This window comes from Hemitrygon akajei, chromosome 5, assembly GCF_048418815.1.
Source record: "Hemitrygon akajei chromosome 5, sHemAka1.3, whole genome shotgun sequence".
Lineage (NCBI taxonomy): Eukaryota > Metazoa > Chordata > Chondrichthyes > Myliobatiformes > Dasyatidae > Hemitrygon > Hemitrygon akajei.
Genome location: NC_133128.1, coordinates 46,813,103 through 46,829,032, shown reverse-complemented (window position 1 = coordinate 46,829,032; position 15,930 = coordinate 46,813,103). Strand labels below are relative to the sequence as shown.

The following is a 15,930-nucleotide window of genomic DNA, read 5'->3' as shown; positions in this document are numbered from 1 at the left end:
TTCACTACCTTGTGCAGTTGATTGTAAAACCTGATCACTTGTAACGCAAGATATTTTTCTTCATGTAGTCAGTGGTTCTTTTACCTGTATCCTTGTTTACCACCCCTTCAATTTCTCTGTATTTTCATCATGTAAGACTTCTCCCATATTTCTCCAAAGTCTTGAACAAACTCAATTTCTCAAGTCCACTCAAATAGCAAAATTATTTGTCACCATATATTAATGCTTGCTTAAAAATAGCTGTTATAAAATAAGAACTTTTCACTCCAGTTTAAGTTAATCTTTGTTGGATGCTCAACAATACCACTGCACAGGTGCATATTTAGTGTTCAGCTATAAAATCAATTGTGCACATACAAGAGTCTACAGATGCTAGAAATCTGGATCAAAACAGGGAAGGTGGAGGAAATCCAAACAACACACACAAAATGCTGAGGAACTCAACAGGCCAAGCAGCATCCATGGGCCGAGACGTCGACTGTGCTTTTTTCCATAGATGCTGCCTGGCCTGCTGAGTTCCTCCAGCATTTTGTGTGTGTTGCTTAGATTTCCAGCATCTGCAGATTCTCTCTTGCAGGTGAAAGAGCTTGGTGTATCAGGCAACACCTGTGGGGGGAAATGGGCTGTTGACATTTTGGGTTGAGACCCTTCATCAGGACTGGAAGTAGAAAGCCGGTGGCAGGAAGGGCTGGAGCAAGAGCTGGTTGGTCGGGGGGGGGGGTGGGGGGGAGGTAATACGCATGTGAGGGGCTGGGGGTCAGAGAGGTTATTCCTGATTGTTTGAACCTGAGTTCATTTAATTGTTTCAGAATTTATTCAAAGTAATAATTTTATCAAACTGTATTGGGTAATTCATTCTCTGGCTTATTAGAATAAAATTCTACTTGTTTTTGAAAGATTTTGTCAAAGCTTTGAGAAGAAATGAGCTGAGTTACCTCTCATTTATTTCTTGGTACAGATCTGTGCACTGCTCAAAGGCTGGTGAAATTACAGGAAGGACCCCTAATTCGAGCTGAAGGACATCACATAACGATTCAGTGCAATGTGAGCGGAATGCAGCAGTCTCAAGAGCAGAACTTTGAGTGGTCTATCACCCTTCCAAATAAACCTAAATTTGAAATCCAGATTATCAGCACTCAGGATCCCGACTTCCCTTATGCCGTTTATAAAGACAGAGTGGTGGCTAAGGAGATCTACGTAGAGAAAATTGGAATTGACTCTGCACAGTTACATATAACAAATCTGCAGAAAACTGATGAAGGAGAGTACATGTGTTACACTCCCAACACCGACAATATTTACTGGGGAACCTATAGTGCATTAATGAATTTGACAGGTGAGTTCTACTTTTTCTCCAGCTGTACTATAAATAACCATCCCATTCAGCAAGACAGTTGCATCCAATTAAATATGCATCAATGTATAACTGAAATAAAATAAATCCAAATTTTAGCACATCATAACAAATCCTATTTTAATGCAAATAATACGGGGTTATAAACATCGTTTTAAGCACTAACTGCAATACACTCCATGAAGTGTTCTCATGTACAGAATTAAAAAAGCATAAAATCCAATATTTCATAATGAAATTAAATGGGAAAATGCTGAAGAACATTCAGTAGGCCAGGCAGCATCTGCGAATGTGCTTATAATCTGTAAATCAGAACTTTTAAATCAGAGCTTCATAACGAGGCACAATTTATTATTACAAAAACTGTCAGCATGTTAAAGTGCAACGCTGGGTAATTCTATTAAATGTTTTAAATCCCATTAAGCAAGAAGCAATACATCATGTAAAATGCAGGTCAGTTGCTAATAAGGAAGTATGATTTATTGATGAGTTCTGAGGAAATGTAGAAAAAACAAGTACATTCACTGATCACTAAATCAAATAAGTAGACATCTCAAGCAAAATAAGAATGGGATTATCCTTTGTTGTTGAATGCAGCTCTCCTTGTCCCAGGGAGTGATGGTAAAGGCCACAGTAGGATTAAGCCCCAGGGATAGTAGACTAGAAAGACCATTGCATGAGGCAACATCTACCTGCACCTCACCATCAAGCCTGCAGATAAGGGGGGTGCTGTCGTGGTCCGGCAAACTGACTGACCCCTATTCTGTTGAGGCCAGGTGACAACTGTCAGACACCTACTCTTATTACCCCTTGAACAGGACCCCACTAAGGAGCACCAGGCCATTGTGTTCCACACCATCACTGACCTCACTACTCTGGTGATCTCCCATCCACTGCCACAGACCTCACCCCGCATCTCCCGTTTCAACCTCCTACTCAAGATCCACAAACCTGCCTGCTTGTTCCTGCCCACCAAACTTAGATCTGCGGACCTTGACTCTGTTTTATCCCCCCTGATTCTGTCCTTTCCTACCTACGACCGTGACATTTCACATGCTCTTGATCTTTTTAATGATTTCAAGTTCTTTGGCCCCGATCATTTTATTTTCACTATGAATGCCCAGTCCCTATACACCTCCATTCCCTCTTCAGGAAGGCCTCAAAAAGTTTTCTGTTTCTTTCTGGACACCAGACCCAAAGAGTTGCCCTTGACCACCACTCTCTTCTGTCTGGTAGAACTCCCAATAATTTCTCCTTCGGCTCCTCCCACCTCCTTCAAACAAAAGGTGTAGCCGTGGGTACCTGCAGGGGTCGCAGCCATGCCTGCCTTTTTGTCAGCTTCATGGAGCAGTCTATGTTCCAAGCCTACACTGGTATCGCTCTGCACCTTTTCCTACGCTACATCAATGACTGCATTGGTGCTGCTTCCTGCACCCATGCAGAGCTCATTGACTTCAACAATTTTGCCTCCAACTTCCACCCTGCCCCCAAATTTACCTGCTCCATTTCTGACATCTCTCCCCTCTCTCAATTTCCCTCTGTTTGTCTCTGGAAATAGCTTATCTACTGATATCTTTTATAATCCCACTGACTGTCACAGCTACGTGGACTATACCTCTTCCCACCCTGGTACTTGTAAAAATGCCACCCATTCTTTCAATTCCTCCATCTCTGCCGCATCTGCTCTCTGGATGAGGCTTTCCATTCCAGGATGAAGGAGATGTCCTCCTTCTTCAAAGACAGGGGCTTCCCTTCATCCAGCATCAATGCTGCCCTCAACTGCATCTCTTCCACTTCACACACATCTACCCTCACCCCATCGTCCCACCACTCCACCAGGGATTGGGTTCCTCTTGTCCTCACCTACCACCCCACCACCTTGGCATCCAGCACATAATCCTCCATAACATCTGCCATCTCTAATGAGATCCCACTACAATGGCATCTTTCCTTCACCACTCCCCTCCCTTCTGCTTTCCACAGTGATCACTCCCTATGTGACTCCCTCGTCCACTCGTCCCTCCCCACTGATCTCCCTCCTGGCACTTATCCTTGCAAGTGGAACAAGTGCTACACCTGTCCATACATGACCTCGCTTGCTACCATTCAGCGTCCCAAGCAGTCCTTCCAGGTGAGGCAACACTTCACCTGTGAGTCTGTTGGGGTCATCCACTGTATCCAGTTCTCCCAGTGTGGCCTCCTGTATATCAGTGATCCCTGACGTAGACTGGGAGACCGCTTCGCCAAGCAGTACGCTGTGTCCACCAGAAAAAGCAAGATCTCCCAGTGGCCGCCCATTTTAATTCCATTTCTTATTCCCATTCTGACATGTCAGTCCATGGCCTCCTCTACTGTCGTGATCAGGCCACACTCAGGTTTGAGGAGCAACATGTTATAATCCGTCTGTGTAGCCTCCAACCTGATGGCGTGAACATTGATTTCTGGAACTTCCAGTAATGCCCCCCCCCCCTTTATCATTCCCTAGTCTCCATTCCTATTCCTATCTCCTTACCATCACCTGTCCATCACCTCCCTCTGGTGCTCCTCCCCCTTCCCTTTCTTCCGTGGCCTTCAGTCCTCTTCTATCAGATTCCCTTTTCTCCAGCCTTTTAGCTCTTTCACCATTTGACTTCCCAGCTCTTTACTTCAGCCGTCCCCTCTCCCAGTTTCACCTATTGCCTATTACCTTGTATTTCTTCCTCTCCTCCCCCCCCCACCTTCTAACTCTGTCTCCTCATCTTTTTTTCTCCAGTCCTGATGAAGGGTCTCGGCCCGAAGCGACAACCGTTTACTCTTTTCCATACGTGCTGCCTGGCCTATTGAGTTGCTCCAGCATTTTGTGTCTGTGCTTGGATTTCCAGCATCTGCAGATTTTCTCTTGCTTGTGATCTACAAGCACCATCCCATTTTAATTTGTAAGTCTGAAAAATGATCAGTGTTAGGGTTGGGCATGCTCTACATTTTGAAATACTGAGTGTGGTCCTCCATGTACTGACTAAATGTTTCATGCTGACTTGGGGCCACATCAATAATGTCAATCATCGATGACACTTCTGTAATGTTTCAGCACCAAAATGCACTTCATGAAGAGGCAGTTCATCATTTTTATTTTCTTTTTTCTGGATTCTGGGTGTTGTTGACAAGTTAGCAATTTACTACCAATCCCAATTGCCCATAAGAAAATTTTGATCCTGAACCATTTCATTTCTCCTGCTGAAAGTGCTCCTACAGTCCTGTTAGGGAGGAAATTAGACCCTGAAATGATGATGGACTAGTGATATAGTTCCAAGTCCAGAGATTGGTTGAGACATACTGCTCCATGGACCTTCCTCAGGGAATCAAGAAGCCAAGTATCTGGAATTTTCAAGGACAGAATCAAAATCAGGATTAACATCACTGGTATGTGTCGTGAAATTTGTTGTTTTGCAGCAGCAGTACAGTGTAATACATAATAATAAAAACTAAGTTCAAATAAGAAATATATTTAAAAATTAAATAAGTTATTTCAAAAAGGGAGGGAAAAATAGAGTGAGGTAGTGTACATGGGTTCATTGTTCATTCAGAAATCTGATGGCAGAGGGGAAGAAGCTGTTCCTGAAACACTGAGAGTGTGCCTTCGGGTTTCTGTACTTCCTCTTTCTTGACAGCAACAATGAGAAGGGAGCATGTGCTGGGTGATGGGGATCTTTTATGATAGGTGTTTACTTACTTCCCACATCCAAGGTCCATATTCCATATTCCCAGCAACAATCTTATTAATCCATCTCCTGGGTCAGGATCTCATATGCCATTCCTAGCACCCCGCAAAAATCAATGCACGAACATTCACTGGTGTCCTCTCCAAACATTCCTTTTTAAACTGTAACACTCCTCATTTATTCTCTCAAGAGATTCAATTCATAATTCTCCCCCTTGAATTTTATTTGCTATGTCCCTGCCTATTTCACCAGTTTGCCCTTACCCTCATCCTTGATCAAATATTTTGTGTTATTGATATGGAGTATAACTGCAAAATTCTAGTTTTTATTTACATTAGTTATACCCAAGGCCAGGTGATTATACATACCAATGAAACAATGGTTCCAACTATGAATGCTGGGAGAGCAATGACCGATGACCCTCCATTCTGAAAAGCAGCATTTGACTTCTACTTCCGTTTTTTTTTACAGCTTACTCAATTTTATATCCATGTAACTACTTCCCTTTAAATCTTATTTGTGAGACTTTAATAAATGCTTTTAGAAACTCCATTTACACAAGGTTAGCCACACTATCCGTACCACACTTTTGTCCAAAAATTTGAAGTCAAGTGCAATCTTCTGTTAAGAATCCATTCTGGATTTTGTTTTTAACCCAATTGCTTCCAACATCTTGAGATTTATTCACCACTAATGTTAGGCTGGTCAGCTTCTAATGCATTGATTCTTTTTGTTTAAGGACAGAGTAATAGTGCTTGCAATTCACCAGTTCTTTGGCATCAGTCCCTATTTTAGAACTGCTATATTTTCTGTATCAGGGGTTTCCAGCCTGGGGTCCATGAACCCCCTCGGTTAATACTAGGGGTCTATGGAATTAAAAAAAGGTTGGGAAATCCTGATCTATAAAATTGTTGGTAGATATTCTGCAATCTTCATCCTTCACTTCTATTTTCTAACTGGTTAGGAGACTTACTGACCGCTGCTCGCCCACCGCCCTAACCCTCATGCATATTCTGTCTGGTAGTCTACATCCAAATGGCGTGAACGTTGAAGTTGCCAAATTCTGGTATTCCTCCCCCCCACCCCCCCCACCCCACCGCCACATTCATTATCTCTCTTCTCCAGATCTATCCAGTTCTTCTTACACCCAGTCTCCAAATCACCCTGTTACTTTCCTTTCTATCACCAACTCTATCTACCTGTCACTCACACACTCCTCCCACAGGGTCCCCTTCCCCTCACTATTCCTATATGAACACCACACCTACCTAGTTTGACTCCCTGCTGCACCTTCCTTTCTCACTAGATTCCGTCATCTGAAGCCCTTTCCTGCCTCTGGTTAACTCTTCCCAGCCTCAGGCATTATTTCCACTCTTTCCTTCTCCATCTACCTATCACCCTTCCTCATCTGATTCCACCTATCACTTGCCAGCTCTTGCTCCACCTCTTCATACTGACTATCTCCCCTCTTTCAGTCCAGATGCAGAGCCTTGACTTACAACATCAGCTATCTATTCTCCCTCCCCACCCACAGACATCCAGAAGACGCTTGACTTGCTTAGTTCCTCCAGCAATTTCTTTGTTGCTGAGGTCTCTTAGTTTCCTTGTTCCCAGGTTGGAGTGGAAGTTGTCTGAAATGGCCCCACCAAATGTTGTGTGCCTGAATTTAATGGGAATTGTAAGAAATTGTTTGCAGTTAAAAGCATTATCAGAAACCTGAGAATGTTGCCATAGGTTTCCTGAAACATTTATTAGTAGTTCAGTGGACCTGCTGAGGAAAGCTTCAGGTCAAGAAAATTCATGTGAGCTGGTTTTTCTTCCTGAATGGCATTAGTGGAAAAGTTAGCTCAACAGCATTGGTATACTATTCAACCATAGTTAAACTTTTGCCACACACACTTTCCCATCATCTCCCCACTTGCACACATTCCGAATCCTCAGAATTCCAAGGGTAGGATTCATGTCTCAATTTAGAATGTTACAAAATGGAAAAACTGGCTGGTTTATCAATGCCTCTAAGTGAGAGAGAGAGAAGATTGTGGAACTGTTGAATTATTGTATGTGAACTTTGTCTTCTCTGTGTGGAGTCTGTAAACCATGCTAAAATGTGAATTTTTATAGTTATTCCAGACACGCTCAGTGCAACATTGGTACCTCAAGTCATAAATAAAGTAGAAGGTGATCCTCTGGAACTGGTCTGTGAAGTATCTAAAGAAACAACGGTCCACACACATGTGTCCGTCACATGGTACCTACAAAAAGATGGTCAGAATATCAGAGTTATCTCTCTGACAAGAGATTTAATTCTAAGTGCTGGAGAATTATATAAGCAAAGATGGGCACTGGGAGATGTACAACTGGACAAGGTCGGGGCCACTTCGTACAGGCTCACTATCCACAAGCTACAGAAGTCTGAGCAGGGGCAGTTTTACTGCCACACTACAGAGTGGATCCAAGACCCAGACAAGTCCTGGCAGGAACTGACTGAAATACAAACCAAAAGTACCACAGTGAATGTTAAAAGCATGGGTAAGGATAATTTCCTTTTACAACAACAGTTTTGTGAAGTGATAGATGTGTGGTTAAGCTCTTTGCAGTACATGATGATGTTCCAATATGATCTCAGCATGGTAAAATCATACTGTGAAAGACTTTATGACTACCAAGTCTCAGTTCATTTTCAGTTATTAACTTCAAAATTCATCACTGGAAGAAAATTTTGACACCAGGATGAAAATCTGTGAGCAGTTCAAGCTCAGGCCATATAAGGAAAGCAATTATGTTTCTTATAAATCTAGCAATAGGGTTATTAGTAGATTCTGGTGAGATACCAGCACTGCTGATCCCTCTAATGGGGACCGCACTCACTACAGGGCAAGAGGTCAGGTTTGGCTGCAGGATTTAAGGCCCAGATTTAAGCTACACCAGCTTAAATTGCATCTGGGGTTGGTACAACATTTATAAATCCTGTTTGAGCTTCCTAACCTTCCTGCACCAAGAATTGGATCTCCCCCCCTACACTATCACCCCTGAACCCGCCTCCCCCCAACTACTATCTCCTAATTTCTCTCATTCCTTCTTATTTGTTCTATTTCTTCCAAGACCCTCCACTTGATGTTTCTCCCTTTTATGTTTATTTTTGGAGAGGATGTTCATCTCAAAAGCGATTCCTATTGAATTTGTAGCTACCCAAGAGGAAACTGACCTTACTTTATTGTTTCCTACCTACCCACAAAGCTGGATTCTGGAAATAAAAGGGAAACCCTCTGGCTGTTCGACTATGATATTTGAACAGAGCTAAAGGCATCAGGGATCAACTATGTACAGCCTTGCATACTGATTCATAATGGTAGTCCATTATGAAGTGGTTAGCAACTCAAGAAACGCACTCATAGAGTGTCTGTTTTTCAGATCAGACCCTTGGATCATATTCAGTATGATATGATGCTTCACCAATCCTTGGATATCTTTGAGGATTTACAGAAGAGAGTCTTGGTGCATAGTTTTACTAACCTCATTAGTACCTGATTATTTATACTGAACCTGTCCTGCAGTTCTTACACCAAATCTCCATCAGCTTTTTCCAACAAATGTTCTTTTTTCAGATAACATAAATCAGAAATTTGTTATTTGAAAATGTGAATTGGTCACCTGGACAGGCAGCCACACTTATCAGTTCAATCAAAGCTTTCCCCTTTGATCTTTTGCTAAATTACAACAAAGCAGGTCATAAATAAGAATGTAGATATGTTAGTTCTATTGGATGTCATTCTGGAGACCAGTAAAAGCAGCCATGAGCAGTTACCTTGAAGACTGTGTTGACATCATTAACTATATTTTTATATTTATTTATTCAGCTACATTCTAAACGTTTCCTATTGTTCCCTGTTTGTGGCTGAATTGCTCCTTTGGATAGCAACCAGCGACCAGCTTGCAGTGACTCTGACTAATAATGGGAGTGGCTGAAGATCATAAGGAACAACAATACATCAGACAGGTTAATTATAGAGGAAGTGGTCTTGGATGTAGATTTTCTGTTGATGTTAGAAACAATGACCTTTGATGAAACACAAGTATTATATTAATGGAGTGTGATTCACTGCTATTAAACCTCAGCAGACTTCAGCTGCTGCTGTGATCAGTTTCATCTTCAATGGTACTTTCTAGTTTAACCAGAAGGAGTATGCTGAATTTTTAAAGTACTATAACGTTTAAGCTCCAGGCTATGCCTTTCAAAAGTAAGCTTTATATACGCACTTGTTAACTCAGATTGGATAGCTGCCAATATTGAGCTGCTGATGGTCTTTAAATTCTGATGGGAGAGATGACAGAAAATTGTAATGTTTAAAATTTGCATCCATTCCTTCCTTGCCTTCTTGATCCCTAAATCTGTCTCCAAGTTCTGTTCTCCCCCTCTATGATTAAAATGTGCTGCTTATATTACCTCACTATTTCTAGTCAAACAATGATGAGTAATGGATTAATTTGAATTTATCTGTGGACTTCAAGTGACTGAAATGCACAGAACTTATTTATAAAGAGGCATCTGTTTGAGCTAAGAAGAGTCCCTGGGGACCCAGTAAAGTTTTATATACCTCAATAGTCTCCATTATTCCTTCTTCTAAAACCAAACCAGAATGCTTCAAGGAGTGCAGGTAAATGGGATTATTATTGTCAGTGCTTGATAGCTGGCATGGAGATAATGGGCCAAAAGGGCCTGTTTCTGACCCTTTTGCACATCGTGGGCTACAAATAGTCCTGTTCTTTCTGGTCCATGGAACACTATAAGCCATGACTCTGAATATTTGCGTTGGTTACATTTGGACCCATTTTCACCATACTCAGATTTGGCAGTGAAATGTTGGTCTTCCATCAAACTAAAGTTATGGCAAATTTACTCAGTTTACTTTTGGCCACATTCAATATACTAACCCGCATTCGTTTAATTTCCTTGCAGGTAAAGAGTTTATTGCTCAGATTAAAGCTGCCAATGTCAATATTAATGTAGGAGGCTCACTGGAGATAGCCTGTACAGTTGAAGCTCAGAATATTGCACAGCGTTTCTTCTCAGTGACCTGGTTCTTGAACAATAATGAGATAGTTCGTATTGGACCAAATGCAGTTCTGACTTTTCATGGAGAATATGGAACGAGAGAAAATTCTGGAATGGTGGCTGTCAGAAAGAAAACTAAAGGGGAATACGTTCTGAAACTTTATCAGGTTCAAGTGGATGACGGTGGGAAATATCACTGCCTGGTGGAGGAGAGCGAGGCAGCTGCAACAGGAGCGTTCTCTTCCAACAAGTCCGAAGAGATTGAAATCACTGTTCAACGGCCAGGTACGAAGCATGAAAATTAACATCTCTTTTTTTTATTTTTGTAGTAATTAGGATACAGTATAGGAAAAAACACATTTTGATCCTAATAAGATCTCCAGTCAATGACCATATAGGAGCAATGGGTTATGCATCTATCTCGCCCAATGAGGCAAAATGAAAAATTGCTCAATGTCCTTGGGTTATCACAGCTGATGATTTGACAAGGTTAGAGATAAGGGTCTACTGAAAAAAGCCTTAAAATTAGACTTAATTCACTCAAAGCTCATTTGGGAGTGTTTGATAGCATTTGAAGTTTTCTTAATGTACGTACCATGACACAAATGTAAAGGAGAATGAAATGATTGTTACTCTGGATTTGATGCAGCACAAAAAACACAATAAGAGAAAGAAAACAGTAACAAAAACATAATTAATATAAATTAATAGCTTATATATAGATTAATTGTATGTCCATGAAGAGACATGGGTACAGCAGTGTCTGCACATGAGGGGACTCTGACAGGAAATGATGAAATAGTGGTGGTGGGAGTGCGGTGGGCTGGGTTAGTGGGTGGAGGTGCTGATCAGCCTTGCTGCATGGGAAAGTAATTGTTTTTCTGTCTGGTGGTCTTAGCGTGGATGCTACATAGCCTTCTCCCTGATGGGAGTGGGACAAACAGTCCTTAAGCAGGGTGCATGGAATCCTTCATGACATTACCAGCCCTTTTCTGGCACCCTTCTGCATATATGTCCTTTGGTGGGTAGGCTGGTGACGGTGGTGCATTGGACAGTTTTGATTACTCGATTAGAGCCTTCCTGTCCGCTGCAGAACGGTTTCCATGCCATACTGTGATGCAGCATGCTAGGATGCTCTCTACTGTACACCTGTAGAAGGCCATGATTATTGATGTGCACAGTCCAGCTCTCTTCAGCCTCCTCAGAAAACAGAGGCAGTTGATGGGCTTTCTTGATTGCTTTCTGGGACCATGAGAGATTGGTGGACATGTATAAAATAATTTTTACTTTCTCTCACTTTGAGAAGTACAAACTACTAAAGATAAATTGCTGCTGCTCTCCTTTAATAAACCAGCGGCTTGTCACAACAGGGGTTGTGACAATTATTATGCAAATGTAAAGGGGTCCAACAGGGAGAGACCAACATCTACTCAGTGCTACCAGGCGTTAATGCAGACTGTGGAAATAAAGTTACACTTTTGGTAATCTTTAGAATTTCTACAAAGTTGTAATGTACAGTATAACAACATCTTGCGTTCTCTGGTAGACAGTGAAATGTTCATAATTCAACAATGGGAGAGATACCTGATGCCTTCTTTACTGTTGTTCTTATTCCTCCTTCACCTATTTATTGAACTGTTATTCAATATCTGAGTAACAGTAAGAGAGACAGAAATGTATATGTTTTATTATAAGTAGGATGTTGGAAGATGTATCAGTAGTAAAGTAAGTAATATTTTGATCTTTATGTTATCATTTTCAATAAAATCTTGGAATTTGTTTTACTCTATCATTGTCTGAAGTACTGCAAACATTAACAGCGTCTTCTGTTATTTCACAGAAGCCAATCTTAATGTGACGATCACCAGTAATGCCATTGATATTTTGGAAGGTGGCTTTCTTCAGTTTACCTGCAATATTCATTCAGAAGCAGCAGGCCATGGGCAGCTCTCTATTGTTTGGCAGTTCAAAAACAAACAGAACGTAAAGAGTGACATAATCGAAATGAACAGGAATGGTGTTCAAGTTGCAGCTGAGCCCTATCGTGAGCGCCTCATTCATGGTGATATCAGGATGGCAAGAGTGGAATCGGATGTTTTCACTTTGGGAATTTATAATGCACGCACTTCGGATGAAGGACCGTATTCTTGCAAAGTTACAGAGTGGGAAATAAAGTCTGACCAAAACTGGCGTTTAATTGGAGAGTACGAAAGCAGTGTTAAGGCAGTGACTATTAAATCTCTGGGTAAGCTATTCCATATCACGTATCTATGATAGTTGATTATAACAAAATGAATTGCTGGGCTTTCAGCTGGGCCTAGAATGTTTTTTTTAATTGGATAAGTCTTGTAGGTGGCTGAGGCAGACCATGGTACATTGAAAAATAAGAATTTCTCTAGCTTTGGGGAATCAGATTAAATAATTGATTATTGGTAGAAAATGAATGATTTTTGACACAGAAAAAATCCTTATTAGGCTTTATGTGCATTTTAACAGGTAATTTCTCAGTTAAGGAAGTGAAAGTTTGTTGGGGTGAAATCGCAGAATTCATTGGATTAAACAATTAGTTCCCTGCAAGCTCTCTCCCCCCACTGGTGCACAACCCACTGAATACGCTAGGCAGATTGTTGCCACAGTCAAAATCTCTTCAGTGTTTTTTTTGGAAGGGCTTGTTCTCAAAGCTTCAGTCATGGCATTTGTTGAGTTCCCAGCATTGGCTGAGCACCAGGGTCATTGTCATGTTTTCCTGGCAGAGGTAGTGGGACCTCTCCTCACTGGCCAGGTACAGTGGCTTGCTGCTTCAGCAAGTTCTGAACCAAGGAAACCAATGTCATGGTATCTTAAACAGTTATTGTCCACTTTGGAAACACCTGCTTTATTCTGGACCAATTCAGTTCAGGATTCACTAAGTGTTTTCACTAATGCTGGCTTTTATAACAAGAGGAATTGAGTATAGGTGTAAAGAGGTCCTTCTGCAGCTGTACAGGGCCCTGGTGAGACCCCACCTGGAGTATTGTGTGCAGTTTTGGTCTCCAAATTTGAGGAAGGACATTCTTGCTATTGAGGGAGTGCAGCATAGGTTCACAAGGTTAATTCCCGGAATGGCGGGACTGTCATATGTTGAAAGATTGGAGCGACTGGGCTTGTATACACTGGAATTTAGAAGGATGAGAAGGGATCTGATTGAAACATATAAGATTATTAAGGGATTGGACACACTGTAGGGAGGAAGCATGTTTCCGCTGATGGGTGAGTCCAGAACTAGAGGCCACAGTTTAAGAATAAGGGGTAGGCCATTTAGAACAGAGATGCGGAAAAACTTTTTCACCCAGAGAGTGGTGGATATGTGGAATGCTCTGCCCCAGAAGGCAGTGGAGGCCAAGTCTCTGGACGCATTCAAGAGAGAGTTAGATAGAGCTCTTATAGATAGCGGGGTCAAGGGATATCGGGAGAGGGCAGGAACGGGGTACTGATTGTGTATGATCAGCCATGATCACAGTGAATGACGGTGCTAGCTAGAAGGGCCGAATGGCCTACTCCTGCACCTACTGTCTATTGTCTGTCTATTGTTTTCAACATCTCCATTAATTTATCTTTTTTAATGTTTACAGGTAGCAACTTTAAAGTTACTGCCGTGACCCGCACACCAACTGCAGTATATAACGGTACATTTGAACTTCAGTGTATAATTCGGCCTTTATTCCTCAGTCACCTGCCAACCACCATATCCTGGAAATTCCAACCTACTCATTCGAATGACAGCTACCACCTTGTTACTTTCAACCGTGACACTGCGATTATGTGGGGAGAGGAGGGAGTGAATTTCAAAGGGAAAATGATAGTAACGAAAACAGAATCCAATTCTGTCCGGCTGCGTGTCTCTAGAGCCAGCAAGCTGGAAGCTGGGAAGTTTTTATGCACTGCAGAATTATGGCAAAGGACCCATGCAGATCAATGGGTCATGAAAGCCAGTGCAACGTCAAACATCCTGCAAGTGAAGGTTAAACCCCCAGGTAAGATAATGGTTGTTTTCAGTCTTTACATGTTCATAGTCTAGCTTACTATTTATTGCAAGTAACAGAAATAGAATTTGAAGATTATACTGTATAATGATACTGCACAGTGTGAGCCCCCATCACCCCTACTGGTGCACAGGTTGCGGACAGCCGCTCAGCAGAGTGCTCTGTTCTGGGCCAGTCTTTCAAGTGGTGCTCAGTGGTAGCCCATCTTCAACGATCCTTCCTTTTCCAGGGATGATGTCGCTAGAGCTTCTGTTGACGTTTATGTAGCTCTGGGGTTTATGTAGCTCTGGGGTGGGATTGTTCTTCCCATGGCCAACCCTCCTCCTTTGGCAGTCGGGCTTGGGACCATCCATGGCGGAGTTGCATGGTGTGAACAGGATTGATAATTCCAGATCAGTACAATAGATGCCAAAACTCTCTGTGATCTGCATTAAGGTCCAGTTTGCCAGGTTTTTTCATATTTGGTTCTTTCTTTATAATCTAATGATTTCAACTGCAATGATTAGAATGGTCCTTATCATTGAATCATCAGCAAAACAGAATAACTAGCTTCCCGTCTCCTCTGTTATTGCCAATCGTGATTAGACTTTGCCCTAGGTTTATACCCTGATAAGTTGAAAACTTATTGTTGCTCTTCTCTGCTATGCAACTAGAACAATATGAATTTATTTTATTGTGATTTGCCATGAGCTAAAATGGTGCAAAGAAATATAAAGAGATTTATATTGATACAGTATTTTCTATTTTTGTAGTAAGCCTCTTGCAACTTGAGAAGGAATTTGCAACCATACAAAAGAGGATTAGTGACATCACTGAACTCGATTGTAGAATTTTTGCTCGAACGCAGAATGATTCTGAGTTCTCCGTTACCTGGTTCTTCAGTAAGTCACAGGGAGAAAAGGAGGAAGCTCTTCTGAACATTAATCGCAATAATATCATTCAGTACTATGGCGAGTTGCATACCAATGATGAAAAGAGGATGAAATTCCGGATTGAAAAGCCTTCAAATGATCTTTACCAACTAATTATAGAGAAAACTGATGTAACCAATCAAGGGAATTACTATTGCAATGTTACAGAATGGCTTTTGGATCCTAACTATATTTGGTATCAAGTGGGGGAGGCTGCATCTGCATTAATGTATGTTCAAGTTCATACACCAGGTAAGCAAGTTTTTAGAAAATTTCTCTTAGCTTAAACTAATGCCCCTGATTTTAAGACTACGCATGGTTTCTGTCCCTCTAACTAGGAGAAAATTGTACTCCTGACCTCAGAGGAGAAAAATATAACCCAGATTCAAGAGGAATGATCCTTTATCTTTAGTCTTCCTCATGGTTAATGCTGGACTGGTCCGGAAAGTACTAGTTTTCTGACTTAAAGCCCGGGAAATCATAGCAGTGTTCTTTTAAACTGGCTTTCTAAGATAAACCCAAGTGATCAGAAATTTCCTTTTTATGTAGAAGTTAATCATTTTCCTAATTGGATGAGTTGCCAATTGAAGCGTTGTCAGTAGATGCCATGGCAATGTTTAAGGGGCATATGAATGTGCAGGGAATGGAATGGTATGAACTATGTGTAGGCAGATGGGGTTAGTTTAATTTGGCATCATATTTGGCACAGACATCGTGGCTGAAGGGTCTGTTCCTGTGCTGTACTATTCTATCTTCTATGTAAGTATTTTCGAAGCTGTTCTTGTAGTTGAATTCTGAAGATAATTGTGCTTTAACTTAGTCTGTTTATATTCTCCTTAAATTTAACCCCAACATGCAGTGTAGTTTCTATTTCTGCAAGTCAAGCTTCACT

General features: G+C 41.5%; 1 protein-coding gene across 1 annotated transcript in view; it reads left to right on the top strand.

Moving 5' to 3' along the window:
• Positions 1–15,930, top strand: part of LOC140727736 (immunoglobulin superfamily member 3-like) — a 61,721-nt gene that overhangs the window by 27,492 nt on the left and 18,299 nt on the right. Inside the window, exons 2-7 of the mRNA XM_073045440.1 lie at positions 959–1,336; positions 7,174–7,581; positions 10,010–10,390; positions 11,946–12,350; positions 13,717–14,118; positions 14,880–15,290. Of these exons, the coding sequence (XP_072901541.1) occupies positions 959–1,336; positions 7,174–7,581; positions 10,010–10,390; positions 11,946–12,350; positions 13,717–14,118; positions 14,880–15,290 (2,385 nt within the window). The remainder of the gene's footprint in view (positions 1–958; positions 1,337–7,173; positions 7,582–10,009; positions 10,391–11,945; positions 12,351–13,716; positions 14,119–14,879; positions 15,291–15,930) is intronic.